The 24,515-nt window shown below is 36.7% G+C and overlaps 2 protein-coding genes across 2 annotated transcripts in view; both read right to left on the reverse strand.

Annotated features, from left to right (window-relative positions):
- The window catches only part of LOC149224202 (uncharacterized), a 78,369-nt gene extending 65,346 nt beyond the window's left edge, over positions 1-13,023 (reverse strand). Inside the window, exon 1 of the mRNA XM_089388113.1 lies at positions 10,949-13,023. Within this exon, the coding sequence (XP_089244239.1) occupies positions 10,949-12,679 (1,731 nt within the window). The 5' untranslated portion in view covers positions 12,680-13,023. The remainder of the gene's footprint in view (positions 1-10,948) is intronic.
- A 9,349-nt stretch (positions 13,024-22,372) lies between these two features.
- LOC149224203 (uncharacterized) lies at positions 22,373-23,776 on the reverse strand. Its single transcript, XM_089388114.1, has one exon. It carries the CDS (start codon positions 23,774-23,776, stop codon positions 22,373-22,375), a length of 1,404 nt encoding a protein of 467 aa, XP_089244240.1.
- Between the last annotated feature and the right edge of the window lie 739 nt (positions 23,777-24,515).

Raw genomic sequence — 24,515 nt, forward strand, 5'->3', positions numbered from 1 at the left:
TCAAGTATGTTTCTCGTGACATCTTTGGGTGGATATTTGTACTATGTTATTTTTATTGATGACTTCTCTCGCAAAACGTGGATCTATTTCTTAAAGAAGAAGGACGAAGTGTTCAAATGGTTTTGCCCTTTCAAAGCCTTGGTTGAGAATCAAACAGGGAAGAAAATCAAAATATTGAAGACCGATAATGGGATCAAATATGAGTCAAATGAATTCAATGACTATTGTAGAAAAGCTGGCATTAAGAGGGAGACCACTACTGCATATACTCCTGAACAAAATGGTGTTTCCAAAAGGAAAAATCGAACTATCATAGAAGCCACAGGTGTCATGCTTCATAACCAAGGCCTACCAAAGTTCTTATGGGGAGAAGTTGCCAACACCGTTGTGTATGTTCAAAATAGATGCCCACATCAAGCATTGGACTTCAAGACACCCGAAGAAGTTTTCACCGGTAAGAAACTAGATGTTTCTCATTTTAGAATTTTTGGTTGTCCCATATATCTTCGTGTGTCGAAAGAGAATAAACAAACTAGATGCATCTGGGAAGAAAGGATTGTTTGTGGGCTACAATGAAACTTCAAAGGCATATAGAATTTATGTGGCTGGTCAAAGGGAAGTGGAGATAAGTCATGAGGTCACTTCCACCCGTTGGAGTCCCTGCATCCGTCCCTTCGAGGAGTAGTAGCAGAGCCCACTTCATTTCGATAACCACCAACGGCAATGCTAGCTGCATCTGAGTCAGTTCGAGCAGATCGAGTGGGAAAACCCGTGAATGTGCCGGTTGATGATGCTAATGACCCAGTTGAAGATTATGCCCTTAGGAAAGTCTGAGATCTTCCTATCCCTAGGAAGGACAATAATGATGATGATGGAGGAAAGCAGGATGAACCTCCGATTAATGATCTGATGTCCGATGTTGAAGGTCTGATGGATCCCATTTATCCACCTCCTAGTGAGCCTGCTGCTTCAAGAAAAAGACCTTTGTAGCTCAGAGATACTCTTGAAGATGTTGAGAAACATATTGCACCGAGGGGGACATTTCGTGAAAGCAAGATGTCGAACAAGTACCAAGGGTACTTAGCTATCATGAGTACCATTGTACAATCTGAGCCTTGTACATTCGAAGAAGTCGTGAAACACCAAGTTTGGAAGGATGCGATTAACGAGGAGTATGACCCCATCATGAAGAATGATGTCTGAGACGTGGTTCCTAGACCCAAGGACAAGTCAGTGGTCACTTCAAAATGGCTCTACAAAATCAAACGTGGAGCGGGAGTGCTAAAAATTTCAAAGCCAGATTTGTTGCTCAAGGCTTCTTTCAAAAGGAAGTAGTAGACTATGATGAGATATTTGCACCGGTTTCCCGATATACCACCATTTCTTCAATCATAGCCCTTGTTGCCTCGCAAGGATGGAGACTTCACCAAATGGATGTCAAAAATGCCTTCTTGCATGGCTCGCTTAAGGACGAAGTCTATGTAGAACAACCCAAGGGGTTCGAAGTTAAAGATCGAAAGACACATGTATGCAGGTTGAGGAAAGCCCTCTATGGGTTGAAGTAAGGCTCTAGGGCTTGGTATGAGAGGATTGATAGTTATCTTATGAAGATGGGATTTACAAGGAGCGATGCTAACCCGAACCTATACTTCAAGGTTGAAAAGGAAAAGACTCTCATTTTGGTCCTTTATGTGGATGAACACTTTTTGACAGGTGATGACCCTCTCATTCATCAATGCAAGAGGGAGTTGGCTTCCAAATTCAAGATGAAGGATCTAGGAATGATGTACTACTTCCTAGGGCTGGAGGTCTGGCAAAAGCCAGGTGAGATTTTGCTTTCCCAAGGAAAATACATTGTGAAGCTACTTGAGAGATGTGGAATGGTGGACTGCAAGTCTGTATCTACCCAGATGGAACTCAACTTCAAGAAGCTATGTGGAAGTGTTGTTGGGCCCGGATTAGCGAACCCTTCTAAGTATCGTCAACTTGTGGGGGCCCTGGTGTTCTTGGTCAACTCCCATCCTGACATATGCTTCGTTGTGAATGCGTTGGGTCAATTTATGGTCGAACCTCATCACATTCGTTGGATTGTTGCTAAGAATCTCTTGATATATCTCCGGGGCACAATCCACTATGGATTGAGATACAATATCCGGAACTTGAGGCTATATGGATATTTAGATGTTCACTGAGTTGGTAGTGTGGTGGATCATAAGAGCACGTTTAGGTGTTGCTTCTCTTTGGAGCCTGCTTCAATATATTGGATGAGCAGGAAGCAGAAATTGGTTGCTTTAAGCACCACCGAGGTTTAATACATTACTACAAGTATGGCCTGTTTTGAAGTTATTTGGTTGAGGAAGCTCTTCAATGACCTATTTGAGCACGTACTGGATACCACCATGATCTTTTGTGACAAATCAGAGTGGGATTCGCCTAGCAGAGAATCATGTGTTTCACGGCTGCTCCAAGCACATTGATATCAGGCACCACTTTATCTGGGATATGGTACAACAGGGAGAAATAAGGCTCCAACACATTAAAACAGATGAGCAGGTCGCAAACATTCTCACGAAGCCTTTGAGAAATGTCAAATTCTTAACCTTCCGAGAGAGACTTGGAGTTGTGGAACAACTCTCCTATGAGGGTCCCGTATGAGTTGGACACTGAGCTCTAGGAGCTCCTGGGGGTTTGGGGTACTTCTTGGAGCTATGAGTGACCATAGGGTGAGTGGTTCACCTTCCCCTAGTGGTGCGCTAGATACAGGGTGAGTGGTTCATCTTCCCCTATGATACCCCATGATGGTTGACATGTGTGTAGGATGAGTGGTTCACCTTCCCCTACCATTGCGAACACATGAATGTACGGTGAGTGATTCACCTTCCCCTATGATTGACATATGCATAGGATGAGTGGTTCACCTTCTCTTATGGCATATGAGCAAGATGAGTGGTTCACCTTCTCCTGTCAATGCCCCAGCACACATCCTACCCATGGAGTCTGGGACTCATGGGAAGTACCTCTCATCTGGCCAATAAGTTTGGAAAAGATGGTTAGGGACCATAGCACTACCGATGGACACATCGTGTACTGTCGCACTCCCTATGACTAGGATACACGGTGTTCAACAACTTGATCTGGGATTAAGGACTGACTTTTGTCAGTGGAGAGTGGTATGATCTTATGATTCACTCTCGATCACTTCTTCTTCATTATTACTTAATGGTTCAGCAAAACAGAGTAGAGCATAACAGTGATGACAGATATGGTTCATGATGACAGGATGGCATGATGATGATAGATGGATTGGCAGGTGGAATTCTCACTAGTTGAGAGGGAGTATTAAAATTGGCAACTAGGGACAAATTCCACCTTATGACAACTCATATGATGGAGATGATTATTGCATTGGATTCCTCTTTTCGAGTGGTCCAATTTTGATATAAAGATCATCTCATTCTAACAAGCAAAAATGGAATTTTGAATTTATTCTCTCTCATGCACAAATTGTCAAGGTCGACCTCAGTCAAATAAAGCCCAATAAATGTGTCTCCACACCCTCAACGAATTGTATAAATAGGAGTGGCCTCTCTCCTCATTTGGACATCAATTATCACATCGCACATCTCTCTCTTCTCTTGATTGGTTTCTATAGCCTGGAGAGCCTCTCTCTTCTTTGCACGTGTGGCAGAAGGTCTAATTATTTTGGAACAGAACGGGCCAAATTTCAAGAAAACATACCAGTGTTGACTAGGGCTCATTTGACCTCCATTGACTTCAGTTTTCAAGGCAAAATTTCGATCTTTGGAGGCCGCATTTATTGGCACAGAAATCAAAGAGTTTGGGATAGTTTGACCAGCATTGACTTCATATTTGATCGCAGAAATTACAACTATATTTCTCTCTCCTTTGACTGGGTTTGACCAAACTATTTTGGGCTAACTTTGACTCTCCTAAAAGGCCGAATTGGACTATTGTTAACCGAGCTGCTTGGAGGACATTTTGGAGCTGCTTTGACCAACATTGACTTTCTGGTTAGGGTTGCAGTTGATTGTTGTTGACTGTTGATTTTGACAAGGTTGTTTTGGGCAAGTAAATTTGATATGTGTACTCTCTCTCTCTCTCTGCTGAACTATTGAATAATAATAAGAAGATTTGATCAAAGCGTTTTCCCCACATTGGGGATTTTCCCTGGCATCTGCCAAATCTTGTGTCCTCTTGTCTTGGCTTATCTTCTGCTAATGTTTTTATGTTATATCCACATTTATTATCAATGTGTTTAAGTTAATGTGATTGCTACTGGAAATAATTGGAAATTGTCATTGGGTTGATGAGGAACATTGAAGTAAATTGTGTTAAAGCATAGAACATACCATTGTTATCTAAAATTAACAGTGACCCATTCGAATTAGATAACTTAAGTGATTTCATTTTGCACATGTCTAATTGCTTTATAAAACATTTTTTAAATAATTTTCTCTTGAGAAATAATTCGCTTCAAGGGTGAAAGGGGTTAACCACATAAAGTGATTTCTAGGGAGAAATTTCTCCCTAGTTGCTCAAAAATTCAACACATGCAACCGTTCTACTAAACAAGTGAAGAGGGGAAATATGTTCCACTTGCTCATCTTAACCATATTGTTTGACATGTGCAAGATGTGCTTAACCCACAATCATTCCTTGCTACTAATAGAGTTATCTCTCTTTAGTCATTTCCTACTTCAATTTTGTGGCCTTAGAGAGTTTACTCTCCAATCCCACACCAAGGCCCTAAACTAATGTGTGTTTCCTCAAAAGAAAATGTATACTTCATTTTAAATCAATTCTTCTTTTTATGTTTGGTGTTTACTCAAAGCTATGAAGTGGACTTCATGATGTTCTTGACTCTTTCAATCCAAATAATTAAGCAAGAAACTAAAGATACACAAAAATGCATTTTCATTTCCTTTCAATGAATTCTAACCATGGAAGGGAGATAGAGGGTCTTTTCTTATTTTTCACAAATTGAAACAATTGATGCAACAATTACTTCACAAATGAAGATTACCAAATCAAATTGCTCATGAAATTTTAGATCTCAAACCAATTTCAACAATGCAACTTTCATAAGAAATCACAAATGCAAAGGAAAAGAGAAAAACAAAATGATGTTTTTTACCCTTTTTTCTTAGAAATTATCCTAAATGCAATTGATAAAGGACAAAAGGATGGAAACTCTACTCAATGTAGACGTTAAGCTCTTGAATGTAGGAAAAAAAACAAACTGAAAGGCAGGAAAGAAGGGGGGGAAATGCAAAATAGAGAACTACAAGAAGTACATGCTCCTTCTGTGAAGCCAAGAAGTGTGCACATGCAGTTATTGTGAGGAGAAGGAACATGTACACACTTTATCTGTAAGGGAAAAGTGTATACAAGTCCTATAGAAAGTAAAGTTTTCACATCTAATTTTAAATCAATGATAAAATCCACATCTCAAACTTTGATTTGGACAATCTATGTTTTTTAACTTAGCTAATTTTTCAAGAGGAACACAAATCTACAATGAATTTCTTCATAGAGAGTTTCAAATTTTGACTATCTAATCTTTGGTTATCCCTACTGAAGTTGTAAATTATGTTGTAGAGATTCATCTATGGATGAACAAATCCACTCATTGGCTAGATTTAAGCCAATGATATTATGGATAAACAAATCCCCTTATTGGCTAGATACAAACCAATGATAGACAACAATATAGATCACTCCTTTTCTCCTCAAGCTGATCACATAATTTCATAACCAAATTAGAGATGAATGGGAAACATACCTTAGATCCAACAATTGTCCAACTTATCCACTAAACTCTTCTATTCCAACTCTAACGATGATGCTCCACTCAATCACCTACATAACAATAAGACAAGAAGCACCTTTCTCATGCCCTTATAACATTACAAATGAAATATTGCATGATTAAGTTCTACTCTAATAGATCAAACCTATTTTGATCCACAAAATTATATTCCATATACAAACTAAATCTAGGAACATAGGAGATTTTTTGGGGAAAAGAGTGTAGATTTATATTAAAGGAATTGAGATCACATCAATAGATGATTGTTGTCTTGAGATTTGTTATCATACTCCTAGATCTAAGGCTTGGAACTATTCTCCTTAGCCACAAGCTCAACCTGTTGAACAAGCATGACCAATCCATGTATCATTATAAGAAGGTAGGGAAAGATCACGCCTAGGCTTTAGTCACACTATATTGATGCCCAACGCTCGACAATCTGCAGCAACTCAAGACCAAGTGATCATACTCCAATTACCAGCATTGAGATGTTTTTCCTTGTGATGCCATCTTCCCTTAGCTTGCCTCCATCTTATATAATCTTTGAGGAGGTTGAGATAAGCTTCATCACATGTGAGCTAAGCAATTACAGGCCATGCACAAGTTTCATGCTCAAATACAAGTTTTTTCCAACTCACAACGATTGTTTTGCTCAAGTTCCATGCTCAAATATGAGCTCTGGCCAACCCATTATGAACTTTTTGCTCATTTATGAAATTATTTTATAATAAAATTGTGATGAAATAATTATGAATTTTTTACTCAATTATGTAATTTCAAGTTCATAACATCTTATAACAACTTTGTAAAACCTACAAGTTTCATGCTCAAATACAAGTTTTTTCCAACTCACAACGATTCTTTTGCTCCTCAAATATGAGCTTTGGCCAACCCATTATGAACTTTTTGCTCATTTATGAAATTATTTTATAATTATAAAATTGTGTTGAAATAATTATGAATTTTTTACTCAATTATGTAATTTCAGCTTCATAACATCTTATACCAACTTTGTAAAACCTATTATACTCAATTATATAATTTCAGCTTCATAACATCTTATACCAACTTTGTAAAACCTACGGCCACAGATACAAATATAATGATTATCCCCCAATCTAAAATCACATTGAAAAGCCAAAAAAAAAAAAAAGGAAGAAGAAGATTTATCTTGAAATATCTTTGAAATAATTGAGCTGTAAAGGTTTTCAAACCTCTTTCCATCCAAATTATTATGTGAACTACTTGAAAACTTTGTGATTCCTAGTAGAGCCATCAATTAACGTGGTGTCAGGGTTTCTTTCTCATTGCACATAAAAGCACAACCACCCCTGCAACCCCACAGTTGGTTAATGATGACATGGATAATGTTAAATAGTTTGCAAGAAGCATACTTGTCCGATAACTATTTTTCTGGACAATTATTTAAATATGAGATGCTCTGTGAACTTAAGTCCCAATTTTGTTATGTGAAGATCATCTGCACTGGTGAAACTTTCAACATCCAAAACCTTTTTTTCTTGGACAAAACAAATCATTAAAAGTTCCTTTATTTCCACTATATAATTGACCACACTTTTTATTTACCTCTTGGCTGCATGTGTATACCTCTTACTGGATTTTGATTTTGATTTCTCTATTTTGACAAATATTTAAATACAGGTTCAAGCAGCAAAAGCCATGATACTAAATTTAGTAAAAGAGTTGATATTCCATTCTTGCTAATGACCCTTCTCATTTAAATCTATAGGATGCATTTACTGGTGTTGTAGATGAAACTATCTCTTAGCTTTAATATATGATGATTTATAGCAGAATTCACATAAGAGTTTTATGGCATGGTTCTACAACCCCAATACCGATCGTTACCGGCTCCACATCTGTAATCCCTTACTCGTCTGAGATCATCCTTCACTTTTTTTTCCTTCTTTTCCTCTATCTTGTCTTGTACAATTTGTGCAAACAGTTACAAAAACATGTTACTCTCTTGTGCTTCTACATTTGTGAGATTGTCCAGTCAACTTGGGCGAAATGAATTTTATAAGTTACTACTTGCCTTTTAAAACCTGGGCATTGATACCGATGTAATGGATTTAAAGAGTATTACATTCAGGCATGCAAACATTGACAACCTCAAGGGAATTTAATGAATGTTATAAATTACTGAGACAACAAATTTCTTAAATTATCATCAATCTGCATTGTTGCAGCGCTTCACTCGTGACACAATACGCTTACATGTGCTAGCTCTTCATGAATGGATGAGCAACAAACTTTAAAGGTTAATTGTGCCCCTTTATATATACTAATCCTCCCCAATATAGGTTCTGCTCCCGAGTGTGCCAGTATATTTCTGTTACTATACATTCTCCAAGGCCTATTGTCCTCCACGATACATCTATAATGTAGCTGAGCAGTTGCAAAGCTGCCATTATGTGACAATGATTTAGTACTTAGTTTTGAGCAAGCCATTACTCATTTCATTAGCAGCAGCACTGATCATATAGATGTGCGCTAGTGAATTGATAAAAAATGAGATGTGCAAGGATAGAAAATTGTTTTCTAACTTTACAAATCGATGAGGTTTTTCTACCCAACATTAGAGTCTTATCACAGTGTCCTTTGTCTAGTATATGATGCTTATTTCTGGTAGTTGTAATGAAAATAATGGCTACTCTGCAGTAAGGAAGAATGAATGAAAGCTATAATGACAAATGAACTATACCTACTCACTCTCGTAAAAGCTTAAATCAGTTATGTGTGCACTATATAACTTAGCTATCTTGGTTTGAAAATCTAAATAATTCATATTAAGTTCGTGCTAACAAATTTTCTTGAAAGAGTCGAGCATCGAAATGAAAAAATAGTTGTACTTTCTGATTAAAATACCAATCAATATGAAGGGGTGCTAATGCAGAAAACGATCCAAAGTGAATCAATTATGCCTTCCGGATTGGTAGTATAATGGTATTATCTTCAGCCCATACTGCTGTGTTTGAATGGAAAAAGATGAAAAGGAGTAGTAGATAGCTATTTCTGCAATCTTTCTTTTGTATAGATAGCTTGGTTATGCATTCCTCTTACTGGTAAACAACTTTTGCAGAAAGAAATATTTATTTAGAGTGCAAATTTGCATTTCCTCGCCCACAAAAACTGGATTTCAGCATTGCCAGCAAGATTTTTGCTGTTCTTAAATCTGTAAAAAGTATCATTTAGCAAAGAAATTAGAACATAATAGTAGGCAAATTCTTGAGAAGAAAATTTGAAAAAATTAACCATGTTTGCCTTCTTACTCTCAATGGAAATAATCAATAAGCAACCGCTATAGACCTCACAGAACACCCCTTATATCTACCTCCGTTATTTTGCTGCAGTTTTTGTGGACAAACGTTTCCACGGTTCCAGTTAAAGAGAAGTATGCTGTAGGATAGAGATCGGTTTTATAGTAAAAAGGAAAAAAGGCTCATAATTGTCAGTGGACCAGGTATCCAGTAATGGTTGCATATGCCTACTTCAGATTCTATAAAATAGGAGAAATAATATTACAAATTTATACAACATCATATCAAAGTTCAAACCATTTCTTAACTAAAGAGAGAGGTTTAGAAATTCTGTCAAACCTCCGACCATTCATCCTCCGGTTAGAAACAATCTTATCGAACTGAGATCCAACAACCTCTTAAAATTCTCATGGTCATCATCTACTGCTCTGCAACAAATATTCCATCATGAATGGAAAAACTTCCTGCTCAACTAGTGTTATATCTAGTCCAACCAAGGATTTGCATCTCGTACCTTAATCTTGAAGATATCATTAAATTGTCGGTATCTATATTAAAAAAACAACCATCCACCAAAATACATGTTACCTAACCATTATAATTGTCAATCTAGCAGCATGTACTTGTACATGTTACCTAACCATTATAATTGTCAATCTAGCAGCATGTACTTGTACATGTTACCTAACCATTATAATTGTCAATCTAGCAGCATGTCTTTCAAGTACATGGTTTATTCAATTTCTTGATGAACTCTACCTAAATATACAGAAAACTTCAACTTTCTAGGCCTACCACACCTCCCGAAATCTACAATCATGAAAAGCCATGATCACAGCCTTCTCTCGTGAGAGAATCAAGCACATATTGACTTTTATACCATGTTAACTAACAGAACAGAAGACATTGTTTCCGACCAAACTGAGTCTGCCTCATCTATTCATCAAACAATATTACATATTTTATACAACATCATATCAAAAATCACTTTCTAACTAAAGAGGTAGAGGTCAAACTGAGTCTGCCTCATCTATTCATCAAACAATATTACATATTTTATACAACATCATATCAAAAACCACTTTCTAACTAAGGAGAGAAAGGTCAAGAAATTCTTTCAACCTTTCAACAACTCAAGTTGGGAAAAATCTTCTTAAAGAAAATATGTCATCCAACTAAGATCCGACAACCTCCTAAAACATACAAGAAAATCATTTGTATGGAAACACACTCAACATTATAATGACCAAAACAATAACAAACCATAACCTTCTTGTATGAATAAATACTCCATAAAACGAGTTAATAAATTCAACATTATGTACATGTTGAACTCTATCATGAATTTGTACTATCATCATTATGAGTCATGAGCTCATTGAATTCTGATTTTTAAAATATTTATACGATTTCAGTTTTATCCACCGATTTCAGAGACAAAAGCATAAAGATGTAAATGTTAAGAGTCAATATTATTCGATGTTTTGGAAAATGAACTCCTTGAATTCTGATCTAAATGGTGATTCAAATTTAAAATATTTATACTATTTCAGTTTTATCCACCAATTTCGGAGACAAAAGCATAAAAATGTAAATGTTAAGAGTCAATATTATTCGATGTTTCTCCTTACTAGATTTCTCATAGAAATAAAGTGATCTTAACATATTATATGATGGATAGAATGTAAGTTAATGTTGCCGAAGAAAACTAATGCTAGTTTATAAACTGTGACAATCAATTACCATTTGCACTTGAATAAAATAGTAAAAGAAAAGGAAACTAATTTGCATGTGGCAAGATGTTGGAAGAAGCAAACCATCTCTCACAAGATTAGGATGTGTTGCCACAGAAAGTGTCTGCTGAGTCTGAAAGAAATGTATAGTTGCTTACACTAACTTCCCTGGAATAGCAACCTTCAGTGCTTTGATAAATGTACACCTCTTGAGTGCTTCCTAACCCACTTTGAACTAGGTTGTTCTTGATGATCATATAGCCCGCCGCATTTTGAGTATTATTCAGAGAGCTGAAGAAGCTACCAGAAGGGGCAACAATCGATACATCTTTATTAAATGCATTTGAAATATTCGCTATCGCCATAGAAGTGTCATTTCCTTCGTTCACATCTGCAGAATTGAAATATAAGGGGAAAAAGGCATCAACTATAGAGGATAATACTATTCCTGTGGCTGCCTCTACAATAACCTTTCTATTGGTTGCTATTGTTTGCTGCACAATCTGTACATCTCCATTTCTTTGAAAAGTCATTAAATTATCATACTTGAACTCTTGCGAAGTATGAGTAGTGAGCTTTCCATGAGAAGATTCTACCCAACCAGAGGAAAGGATTCTCCTAATCGCAGATGTGCGAAATGATCCATCCAACCCTTCGAAGTTTGACACAAGGGAAAACTCCAAATTTGGCTCCTCGTGTACAATCAATTGCCCTCTGGTTGCACTGCTAGAGTTCTCATCAAGCCACAGGTGCAAATTCGCATCTACAAACCAAACATCCAGAGCATCGGTAACGCGGAAACCGAATATGTGCTCTTTTCCATCCAACAGTTTCCCCAAAAAGGGTGTAACCTCAATCTCATAGCTGGGTAGATCAAATGACCCAATACCAGTAACAGGACGCCAGAACAGTGGATTGATCCCTCCTGTATAAACCACAGGAAAAGGCCACACAGCACCTACAAGGACCCCATCGATAAAGGCCACCACTTCCCTAAAAGGCCCATTACCAGCTGTACCAGTCAAATTATTTGCCTCAATATACACATTGGGGGGATTGGAGTACCAGAACTCATCATGTTGATGGAATGAAACAAAAATCTCCAAAACTGCCTTGTAAGCGTTAGGCGGTAGTTGCAACGACTTCGACTGCACATCAGACGCATTTTCTATCTGAAACCAGGACCCCCCAATCTGAGAACTAGGAAGCGAAATGGGCAGAATCAGATCTGCAAACCCTGGGTTATCTAACCCGTTTTTCCCATAATCTCCATAAAAATGAAATGTTATATTGACATGATAAACCCCAGTATAAGTCTTATCAACTACGTTATTAAGCTGGACTTCAAGGATTTGAGGCTTATCTAACAATGAAGAAAACTTAGTAATATCCTTCTGAATGATCCATTCAATCCCATTCTTAGTGGGTTCTGCTGTACAAGTGCGGAGGATCTCCACTCCACTCAACCACACGCCTGCAATTCGGTCATACTGCGTCCCCTTACACGTTGCTTTCCACTCCATCACCACTTTCGTCCAATTCTTCTGACAATTTGGGGGTGGCGTATACTCTACTAAAACTGGAGGCAGACCATACGTGAACCCAAAATCGTGGTGTAACAGTTGGACAGAGCATGGCTTCTCCTTGGGAAGCTCAATGGGTTTTGTAACCTCAAAAAATAGCAATGGATTGTCTTGAGAGCGAGACAGATTTACCTCGCCTGTGGGTGCTTGAGCTGCTGAAGTAGAGACCTCCTTTAGCCTCCGCAGGTCAACGATGGCAAGAGTTCGAGTCGCCACCAGTAGCAGCATCAGCATCTGCCAATGGATCTCCATTGTCTGTAATAAATGCAGAACTCAACAGAGTACGGATCAGTTTTTGCTCCTTGCCCACTGCTTTAACATAGACACAGCAAGGCTGATGCATAGCCTTAGGGGTGCATGGCATCTAGAAAATCTTGGCGTTTTCGCCCAACCGAGCAACCGCCGTTTCGTTCCTCCGGGATGTGCAGAGAGAGGTTCACAAGGGCACTAGACATTCGCTTCGAAGACATTACCAATTTAGGAATTTGGAATGCCCACCAACGTTCCTGCGATGTGAGGATATTTTCACTTTAGAGTAACAGTCATATTTTTACACTTTTCCTTATCACTGACTTCAGTATGCTCTTGGTTCCTCGTAGGCTTTTTCATTTTTTTTACACTTTTCCTTATCACTCACTTCAGTATGCTCTTGGTTCCTCGTAGGCTTTTTCATTTTCTTTTCGATCAGTAGAGTTTAAATTTCAAAAAATATTTAATTTTTTAAAATTATAATTTTAATGAGGTGTAATTTTAGTTTTTTGAGTTTTGGATAAATGGTGATTTGGTATTTTGTTAAGACATTTAGTTTAATTCCTCATCCCAATCACCGTAATATATTAAACAAAAAATAATGCATAATTTTAAAAATTGTAAAATTATAATTTGAACCTCATCCTAATTAGATGATATTGAATACTGCGCCGTTTAAAAAAAATGATGTATAATTTTAAAAAATTATAAAGTCATAATTTCTTTCCTTGGAAAAAATATATCTCTACACAGAAAACGATATTGAAGGTTGGACTTACCAAGATTTTCAATAAAAAAAACATATTGTAAATGTGTAAATGATGTATAATTTTAAGAATTGTAGAGTTATAGCTTCTTTCATTGGAAAAAAATATATCTCTACACAGAAAATGACATATTTATTGAAGGTTGGACTTTGCACGATTTTGAATAAAAGAAACATATTGTAAATGTGTTCAGTTAACGAATTTATTGGATTAAAAAAATCTTAAAATAAAATAAAAATTATTATATATTAATTATTATGTTGAAAAAAAATTATAGTTTAATAGGAAGGAGATATTGTATTGTTAAATGAGTATAAACATTTAAATATTAGTTTAATATGAAAAGTAGCATATATAAAATGAAACATTAAATCAAATAATAATAATAAAACATAATATTAGTTTAATTAAAAAATAATAAATCAATTCTAGTAAAATTTTTTGGAAAAAGATTGTTAGGATTATTCACAGAATTGTATATATTTTATTGACGTTTCCAATTTCAAAAAAAATCCATTTTCAAGATAAAAATGAGTGATTGAAAAAAGAGTCAAACCAGCTAAAAAAGAAAGAAAGAAATTATTTTAACACCCACAAGGCTAAAGATAGTGTTGACACCTAATCCGAAACGGATGAGGTGAAGCCGGACAGTCATCTAGAAGATGAACTGATCCGTTTTGTAAATGTATAAATAATAATAGTCTAATGAATAAAATCATCCAGTTGTTTTCTTGCGCTCATTAATTTCTGAGCTAACCTGGCCTGACATGGTACCAGAGCACAGGTCCCAGGCTCCAGAAATAGAGTAACTCCTGTCTTGAGAGCTGCTCTGGCGTGATTCCCTGGCTCTGCCTCTGCCTTTACCTGAATTCGCTGCGCTCTCTGACTGCCAGAGACTGCGCCCTCAGACCATGAGTACTGCGCTCTCAGACTATGAGTAATTGATGTGCGTTTTTTTTTACCTGAGTTGATGCGTTCATGTATTCCCTGGAACGCTGCGTTGAAGCTCCATTTTCTGTAGCATCTTCTTTACATTGCTCCCATTTACATGATTATACACCCTGTAGCATGTCCATACCTGTGTGGCATTCTGAATGTATTTGAATTATTCGAAACAGATTTTAAAGGAATATTAAACTTGTTCAAAGTAAAAATCCTCAGTCGATTTAGAAGCAGTAGCAGTATAGCGAGTTTTCGTTTCATTGAGACCACGTCAAATTTCCCAAATTCAAATTAGCGAGGCCTGAGGCCAATCCTAATTGCTACTGCAAATAGATTACCAGTCTATACTCGTACACGGCTCCGAGGTTTTCTATATATAGAGTCCACGTTCAGTGTATCCCTCGGATGTTGGGTTTGCACGTAAGATTTTCTGAGTTGTTTATCCGCCTTTTTGCTTCACAGCGTCTTCGATTCAGAGCACTCACTTCAGTCTTGGTTGAAATTGCGTTCGGTGGGATATCTGGTTACACACAAGTCTTATCTTGGCGTTGGAACATGTATTCGGTGGGGGCATCCAGCTGAGAACAATTCTTATTTGGTATATGTTGATATTGTAGCATTCCAGGCTTTTTGTTTACGGTAAATTTTGGAGCATTCTCTGTGATTGAAGTCAAAAAGTTTCTAGACATTTTGTGAGAAATAATGCAGTGACAATGACCATGCTTTGCATTGTGCTCGCTGTAATAATGAGTCTCTGCCGTGGCACTATAACGTGGCTGATAATGATAATGCAGTCGCCATCTCATTTTTATATTTTGTACTTGTTTTCATCAGTGGAGTGCCTGTGGTGACGACTTTCTTCTTGGAGTGCCCTCTCTTTTTTTTTTCAAAACAGAGATACATATGAGCGCTCTCTTTTTCTCTGTTGAACAGTGATATATGTTGAAGATACATATGAGCGCTTTCTTTTTCTCTGTTGAACAGTGATATATGTTGAAGATACATATGAGCGCTCTCTTTTTCTCTGTTGAACAGTGATATATGTTGAAGATACATATGAGCGCTTTCTTTTTCTCTGTTGAACAGTGATATATGTTGAACACTGATATATATATGCTGATGAAATGTTAGAAGAAAAATAAAATGCATAAGGCTATCACATAAGGATTTTTTTTCTCAGCAGAATTTTTTTTTTCTATCAACACAAGTTTTTTTGGCAGAGATATTTTTACAGAATGCATTCAATCATTTCAATGGTCGGAATAGTTCTCACTGGCAAGGAGAACTATTCTGAATGGTCTCGGATGGTAAAACACACCCTCATCTACAATGAGTTGTGGAAAGGTGTGTGTGTCGGAGAAGAAGACAGAGACCCTGTGCAGCCCACATCAGACAAAGAACTCGCCATTTGGGAAAACAAGAACAGCAAAGCCTTTGCATTGATCGCAGCATCCGTAAGTGAGGAAGTAAGTCATCATATTTCATCCTATTCCACTGCCTTTGAAGCTTTACAAAAGCTGAAAGAACTCTATGATACACATTCTGCACTTGAAGTTGTTCAGCTCATGATTAAACTCTTCACTCTTGAACTGAAAAATAATGATCCTCTTTCTCTTGCATCTGAAATAAAGTCTATAGTGCATGATATTAAATCCACTAAGGTTGAGCTGGATATCTCTCTTATTGCCTTTCTCAAAGCACTCTATCCTACCTACTCTAACTATCTTGAGTCTTTACAAGCAAATGGAAATCTTAAAGATATAACCTTTGACACTCTTGTGAAAAAGTTTGCTGAAAGAGAGAAAGCCTTTGGAAAGAAAACAGTCCCTGAATCTTCTGAAGAGACTGTTTGCCTTGCTCATAAAGAAAAGCATCCTGCTCAAGATTCTACAAGAGGAAGAGGTGGACGAAGAGGAAGAGGAAGATACTTCAGAGGCAGGGGGGGCAGACATTCCCAAGCAGAAAAGGCAGATCTGCATTGCATTCGCTGCAAACGAAATGGATCACATGATGCTTCTACATGCAAGCTACCATGGGACAAGGTTGAGCAGAGAAGAAACCAGCAGAAAGGTAAAACTGATGACTCAGACAAAGGTAAAGCACCTGAATCCGCTCACTATATTGAGGCACAATGTAACATTGGAGTAAATGAAGATTTGTTTAATGCTTCACTTGCTTCTTCGAAAAATGACTGGTTGCTTGATTCAGGAGCAACCTGTCATATGACTTATAGGAGAGATTTCTTTGAAGATTTCACTGACAATGTTGATGGAGCAGTATACTTTGCAGATCAGTCAAAAATCAAGCCATCAGGGCTTGGCACAATCAGGCTTAAACTGCCTGGTCTTCCAGACTTTCTTCTGGATCATGTTCTATATCTCCCACAGCTGAAGAGAAACTTGTTGTCCCTGGTCCACATCCGCCAGCAAGGTCACTCCATTCACATGTTTGATGGCAAGCTTGAGGTAAGAAAGGCATCTGACCACTCACTTGTCATGAGGGGTATAGAAGAAGAAAGACTCCTTAAACTGCAAGGAACCTCTGCTCATGCACAACATTTCTCATATATTTCTCATCATGAAGAAGGTGCACTTCCATCAAGTTTATTATGGCATGCTAGATTTGGACATTTAAACTATGATAGTCTCCGCTTGTTGAAGAAAAATGGTGTTGCTGGTTTGCCTACAATTCCTAGAAAACATAAACAATGTGATGCTTGCATTCTAGGAAAGCACAGCAAACAGTCTTTTCATGATTCACATTCAAGAGCACATAGGAAGCTTGAACTTATTCATTCAGATTTATGTGGTCCAATGCCTGTTTCTTCTGCAAATGGAAATAAATATATCATGACATTTATTGATGATTACACCAGAATGTGTTGGGTTTACTTATTGAAGAACAGATCTGATGCTTTTCAAACATTCAAGAATTTTCATAAGTGGATTGAAAATGATGCACAATCTCATATTGGGTCTATTCGCACTGATAATGGAAAAGAATATACATCAAATGAATTTGAACACTATCTTCGCCAACATGGGATTAAACATCAAACAACTGTGCCTTATAATCCTCAACAGAATGGTGTAGCTGAAAGAATGAACAGAACAATTTTGAATATGGTACGATCCATGCTTTTCTTCAAAAATGTAAAGACAATGTTTTGGGCTGATGCTGTTCTATGTGCTGCATATATAAAGAATAGATGTCCATCTAGTGCTATAAGAAACAAGACTCCTTATGAATTGTGGTATGGACATGTTCCTTCGGTAAAACATCTCAGGATATTTGGTTCCACCTGTTATGCTTTAATACCAAAGGTACATAGAAACAAACTTGGTGCTAGAAGTCGTAAGTGTATCTTCCTGGGGTATTCAAACACATCTAAAGCATACCGCCTTTATGATGAAGTAAATAAAAAGTTTGTTTTATCTAGAGATGTCATTTTTCTTGAATCATCCAAATCTGACAGTGTTGTTGAGCGGCAACTTGATCGCTTGGATAGATTCACAAAACCGAAATCATTCCAAGAGTTTGATAATCAGATTCCACATCTTGAAGGGGGATTCCTATACTAGATCAACATGTGGAATCTCCTTCTGAACAACAATCTCCCCTGCATGACACTCCAACAACGGATGATGCTTTAAGTGATGTAATTGATAGAATTGGGAGACTCAATCTTGATTCAGACCCAACTCAATCAACAGAACAGCCTGGACCATCTCAGAAAGGTCCCCCAAAGTGGCTGACAAAGACACTTGAAAGTGTTCATCCTGATGAAATTGGAAAAACAGGAACCAGAAATTCAAACCGACAAGATGGAGGTGATGTAGATAACTCTATTTCACCTGTTGATATGGATGTTACTTATGATTGTGAATTGAACTTGTCTACAGATTTTGAACCAACTTCCTTCAAAGAAGCTGCTTCTCATGATGAATGGAAAGAAGTGATGCAGAAGGAGTATGATGCCCTCATAAAGAATGGCACTTGGAAGCTGGTTGATCCTCCATTTGGAACCAAACCAATTGGCTGCAAGTGGGTCTACAAGAACAAGTACAAAGCTGATGGCTCACTTGACAAGCACAAAGCCAGGCTTGTGGCAAAAGGTTTTGCACAGAAGGAAGGGGTCGATTATGAGGAAACTTTTGCTCCCACAGCAAAATGGGCCACCATCCGGACACTCTTTGCACTAGCTGCTCAGAACGGTTGGAAAGTCCATCAAATGGATGTAAAAACTGCATTCTTGAATGGAGATCTAAAAGAGAATGTTTTTATGTCCCAGCCTGAAGGATTTGTTGTGAAAGGACATGAACACAAAGTATGCAAACTTGTGAAGTCCTTGTATGGCCTCAAACAAGCACCACGAGCCTGGTATGAAAAACTATCTGAGCATCTTCTGAAACTCAACTTCAAACATTTTGATCTTGATGATGCAACTTTATTTGTCAAGAAAGTTGGCAAAACAGTTGTATATCTTGTGGTATATGTAGATGATCTCTTAATGACAGGGAACAATGAAAGCTATATTGCATCCATAAAGAAAGAATTAGGAAAAATTTTTGAAATGACTGATTTGGGCTATGTTCATTACTATCTTGGCATTGAAGTAACCCAACATCCAAAGTCCATATTTCTTTCTCAAAAGAAATACATTGGAGATTTGTTAAACAGATTTGGCATGACAGAGTGCAATCCCCTTTCTACTCCAATGGAACAAAACTTGAAGCTCACATCTATTGAAGGAAAGGAATTTGAGGATGCAACAAAGTATAGACAGCTTGTAGGAAGTCTCATCTACCTCACTACTACCAGACCAGACATTTCATTTGCTGTTGGAATCCTCTCCAGGTTTATGCAAAAGCCTTGTGAGGGACATTGGTCTGCTGCAAAAAGAGTTCTAAGGTACTTGAAGGGAACTCAAGACCTTGGAATCAAGTATACACAGGTGGACGACTTCAACTTGATTGGATACTCTGATTCAGACTTCGATGGAGACAAAGAAACTGGGGTATCTACTTCAGGATATGTTATGAGTCTTGGATCGGGAGCTGTCTCCTGGAGATCACGCAAACAATCAGTACCAGCAGATTCCACAACAGAAGCAGAATACGTGGCAGCAGCTGAAGCAACGAAAGAAATTGTGTGGCTCAGGAAAATTCTTGAAGATTTGCAAGTAAAACAAATACAATCTACTCCACTCATGATTGATAACACCTCTGCAATAAAGTTGGCCAAGAACCCAAAGTTGCATGATCGTACTAAACACATCAATACTAAATATCATCTGATCCGACATCATGTTGAGGCCAAAACAATCCATCTCCGTCATTGTTCCACTAACGAGCAAATTGCAGACATCTTCACCAAAGCGCTTGGAAGAGAAAAGCTTGAAAGATTCAGAACGATGCTTGGACTCACCAACATCCCTTCAGATTAAGGGGGGAATGTTGACACCTAATCCGAAACGGATGAGGTGAAGCCGGACAGTCATCTAGAAGATGAACTGATCCATTTTGTAAATGTATAAATAATAATAGTCTAATGAATAAAATCATCCAGTTGTTTTCTTGCGCTCATTAATTTCTGAGCTAACCTGGCCTGACAGATAGCCTATGGGACAGATTCTGCTTGATGTATTTGGCCCTTTTTCTATGAATCTTCACAACAAATTCTCCCAGCTTCTTGACAAACCACTCGTTAAATAGATTATCCCAAGAGCTAGCTGGCATCCTATTTGCATAACTTTCCCTGTTGTCTTTGAAGGCCTCACATTCTAAAATGAAATGTTTTTCTGTTTCCACTTTTCTGGAAGAACAAAAAATGCATACCCTTTCCTCCCACACTTCCTTTGGCCTTTTCCAGCACCCTCTTTCACAACGGAGTTGATGAGAATTAGTCCTTAACTGAGCAATAAGAATTTTGGCTCTCCAAGAGATATTGGCCTCTATGTATGCTTTTGGTTGATGATTATGAGTGGATTAAACACTTCAATATAGTAATTTTTCTTTCTTCCTAGTTCCTTATCTCAAGTACGTTTGTGGAACTTTTCCATAACAAAAGCTTTTATCTCTTTGTTGTTTATGGGACACGCGTTCAAGCAAATACCCCATTTACTAAACCATTTGTTATTTTACTGCATCCAATTTTTTTTGCTCTTGCACAATCTATCATTAAAGACAACGTTAGGCCATCTACCCTCTTCCATTTGCTCAATTTTTTTTAAATACCTTATGACTCACACCATAGCAATTGCTTCAATAAGAGCAGTCCCTATTTCACTTAACAAGATATCATAAGGAACTGCACTTTTAATCTTAAATTTGTTTGTAATCAAATGCTTCTGAATTTTCTCAATTTGTCTCCACTGCATGTCGGAGGTACTGCTAGCCCACAGTTCACAACCATAGAGAATCACCGGAATCACTAGAAGCCCAAAAAGAGTTTGAGTGGTCTTCCAGTCCCATAACTTTGCCTCTCTACACCTATTTTGAAAAGCATAAAATGTTTTCCAACCCCCCAAAGTTCTTTTCTTTCTACAATCATTCCAGCTTAGATTTTTGTTGAAATCAATTCCGAGGTATTTGTAATCCGCAACTTCTTTCAAAATGTTGCCTTCAAAGTAGAACTTACGCTGGTTATGTTTTCTTTTCTTAGAGAAGACCACTACTTTTGTTTTGTTGATATTGACTTGCATCCCCACACTTCTACAAAAATTCTCAAGGGATAGTAAGATCTCTTGCAAACCAAGAGCCGATTTAGCACTCAGAATAAGGTCATTTGCATACAAAAAAAGCCTTATAACAAACGTGCACAAATAGATACCATCACCCCCTTGTGAATTTAACCACTCCTCAGGCTTGTCAATATATAAACCAAAAAGGGTAGGAGACAGTGGGCAACCTTGCTTGACCTCGATATCGCTTCTAAAACTTTCATAAATGCCTACTGAATAAATAATGAATGAACATAAATTATTAAAAAAACCAACTAAAATGCTAAAATTACACAATTACAAAAACCTAAATTAATTCATAACAAATGAAATAAATAGCTTAATAATATCAATCAAATAAATAAGTAATAATAATTAACTATTATTAATAATAAATGATTTATGTATTTATGAATAATTATTTATTTATGAAATAAATACATAACTTTTATTATAAATTTTTATTTTGTAAGTTTGGTAGGACTATATCTTCATCATGTCCAATTTCTCACTGCAATTAGGGGATAGCACAAAATTTGAACTACCCCAAATGGACTATTATAAATAATTAATAATAATAACTAATAATTCATTCATTCATTTATATTCATTTACATTTATTTATTTATTTACTAATAAAACATTTAATAAAATGATTAAGGTTAAAAGATCATAAACAATAAACAAGAATTAGAAACAAATAATAACATACCATTAATAATTACTTAATTCACCCATTAATAATAATTAATTATTTATTTGTAATAAATAAATAATTATTATTATGAATAAATAATTATTAATCATAAATAAAATAAATAAACAACTAGCTAATAAATTAATAAGAAACTAAAGCTCAATTTTTTATATAAATAGTGTTAATGATGTTAATGAAGGAGATAAAGTTTTTATATAAATAGTGTTAATGATGCTAATGAAGGAGCTAAATTTTTTTAAGAAATTCAAGATAAGGAAAGGAAAGAAAGTTATACCTGGGATACTATATCTCTGAAGCAGACCTTGAAGAGCTGATATGTCTAATCAGGGGAAGCCAATTTCCATTGATCTCACTCCCACCATCTTTGTTTAGATTGTGTGGATATTTCATAATTTCAAGGGCTTCTCTGATTTTCCTCCTTTGATAGTGCTCCTCCCTAGCGATAATTTTGGCATTTTCTAGACAAACATGATGCTTGGTCTTTGAGGAGTGTTCAGCAAGGGCTGAGGTGTGCGATCTTCCATTCTTAATGTCGGCTTCGTGCTCTTTTAGTCTTGTTTTAAAGAGCATTTGGTCTCTCCAATATAACTTCTGCCACAAGAACAATCAATCTTATAAACTCCCTTAAGCTGTTGATGATCAATGCAATCCTTAACAGACCTCATTCTTTGCTTAATCGTTCCAGATGTTGTAAACTGAGTGAATATGTCCTTCTTTCCTAAAATCTTTGTGATCTTATCTGTAACTCCTTGAATGAAAGGAAGGAATACTTTACCACATTTAGCTTGAGGGCCCTTAGAGAGGACCTTTCCTTCATCTCTCTTTATAACTTTCTTAATATCCTTATCCTTGTATCCTATACTCTTAAATACAGAGGTCAAGTGCTCAATTTCTTCATTAAGGTGATCAGAGTCAGATATTCTAAGGGCCCTAACAGCAAGAGTGTTAAGGACACCAAATTTTTGGGTTGGATGGTGGTAAGATTCAGCATGAAGATAGCTTTCAATGTGGGTTTTCTTCCTAAAGACTTGATGTCCTAAAGTACCATCCTCCTTTATAATAACAAGGACATCTAAAAAAGAAATGTTATTGTTTTCTTCAAGCTCCATAGTAAACTTAATTTCAAATGAGATAGAGTTAAGATGATTGAAAAACTTCTCAAGCTCTACCCTACCATGAGTCCACTTTATGTTGGTGTCATCAACAAATCTCTTCCACCAAGCTGGTTTCAAAGGGTATGAGTCAAGCGTTTTCTTCTCAAAGTACTCCATGTATAAATTAGCGACAATTGGTGAGAGGGGTGATCCCATTGCAACCCCAGATATCTGCTCATAATAACCTCCTTGGAAACTGAAAAAAGTGGAACGCAAACAAATCTCTGCAAGTTTCATTGTTTCTGGATCAGTGACTTCTTTTATAACATAAAAAACCTCATCCAAGGGAATCTTAGTAAATAAGGACACTACGTCAAAACTCACAAGAATGTCATCTTTATCAACCCTCTCATTTTTTATAAGCTTTACAAAATCATTGGAGTCTTTAATAAAAGAATATGTGTTTCCAACAAGAGGTTTAAGGATCTTAGCAACATATTTAGCTAATTCATAAGTGGGGGACCCAATGGTGTTGACTATTGGTCTAAGAGGGACCCCTTCCTTGTGGATTTTTGGCAACCCATAAATTCTAGGGATAACCTCACAGGAAGGAATTAACCTCTTTTTTATTTTATCATCAAGATTGGACTCCAAAATTTCTTTCTTGACCTCTTTTATAACCTTGGGAATGGGGTTGGAGTTAAGTCTCTTATAACTACCACAATTTAGATGCTCATTCATTTTATGAATGTAATCATCTTTATTCAAAACAACAGTGGCTCCTCCTTTAGCCACCTTAAGAACCACAATCTTGTCATTATCATTATCCCTTCCTTGTGGATTTTTAAGGCCCTTCATGGACTATATCCCATATTTATCATGGCCATATCATGTTAGCATCAGCTACTTCACCATTACATCATGACATCAATCTTTCATCAAGGGTTAGTGTCAAATAGCTAATAAGAGTATACTTCAAGAATCATGATCATAACATTACTTCTTTGTCACATAACTCAATCCATCAAGTCAAGGCATTCAATTTGATCATATGTCATAATTACTAGGCACATCAAAACTCAACCACGGTCAACAAAAGATCTTGAATATCAATCTCATTGTTGCATTTCTATCATCATCGTTATCATGCTTATCACAAACATTATCAATAGAATCAAGTTGCCATATATAAAAATCAATGTGCAAGCCTTCTTTATGGGATCAAGATATCCAAAATGATTGATATTAGCCAAACATCAAGTATACCAATATATCAAAGATCAATATTAAGTAAATTGTTAGAATCAAAAAATTCATCATGTCTAAGATAAGATACTTGTTCACTACCAAGTGCATCATTTCATCATAGGTATCATAAATCAAACTTCCTTCCATATGTATACAAGATCCATTTGTGAAGGAGATATACTCATCATGTCTTAGGGCTTACCTTGCCATCAATATTGCAACTGAAACATAACATTAAAACAACACCATACCTTGTAGTGTTTAGATACTTGTGCACCTTCTTATTTTACATCAGCAACTGTAGAATTTTGTCACATTTTTATCAAGTGCCTCTTTACTTTTTCCGATG

The sequence above is a fragment of the Pinus tabuliformis genome, chromosome Q, assembly GCF_031772625.1.
Source record: "Pinus tabuliformis cultivar Carrire ecotype Pingquan chromosome Q, CPIR1, whole genome shotgun sequence".
In the NCBI taxonomy this organism is placed as follows: Eukaryota; Viridiplantae; Streptophyta; class Pinopsida; order Pinales; family Pinaceae; genus Pinus; species Pinus tabuliformis.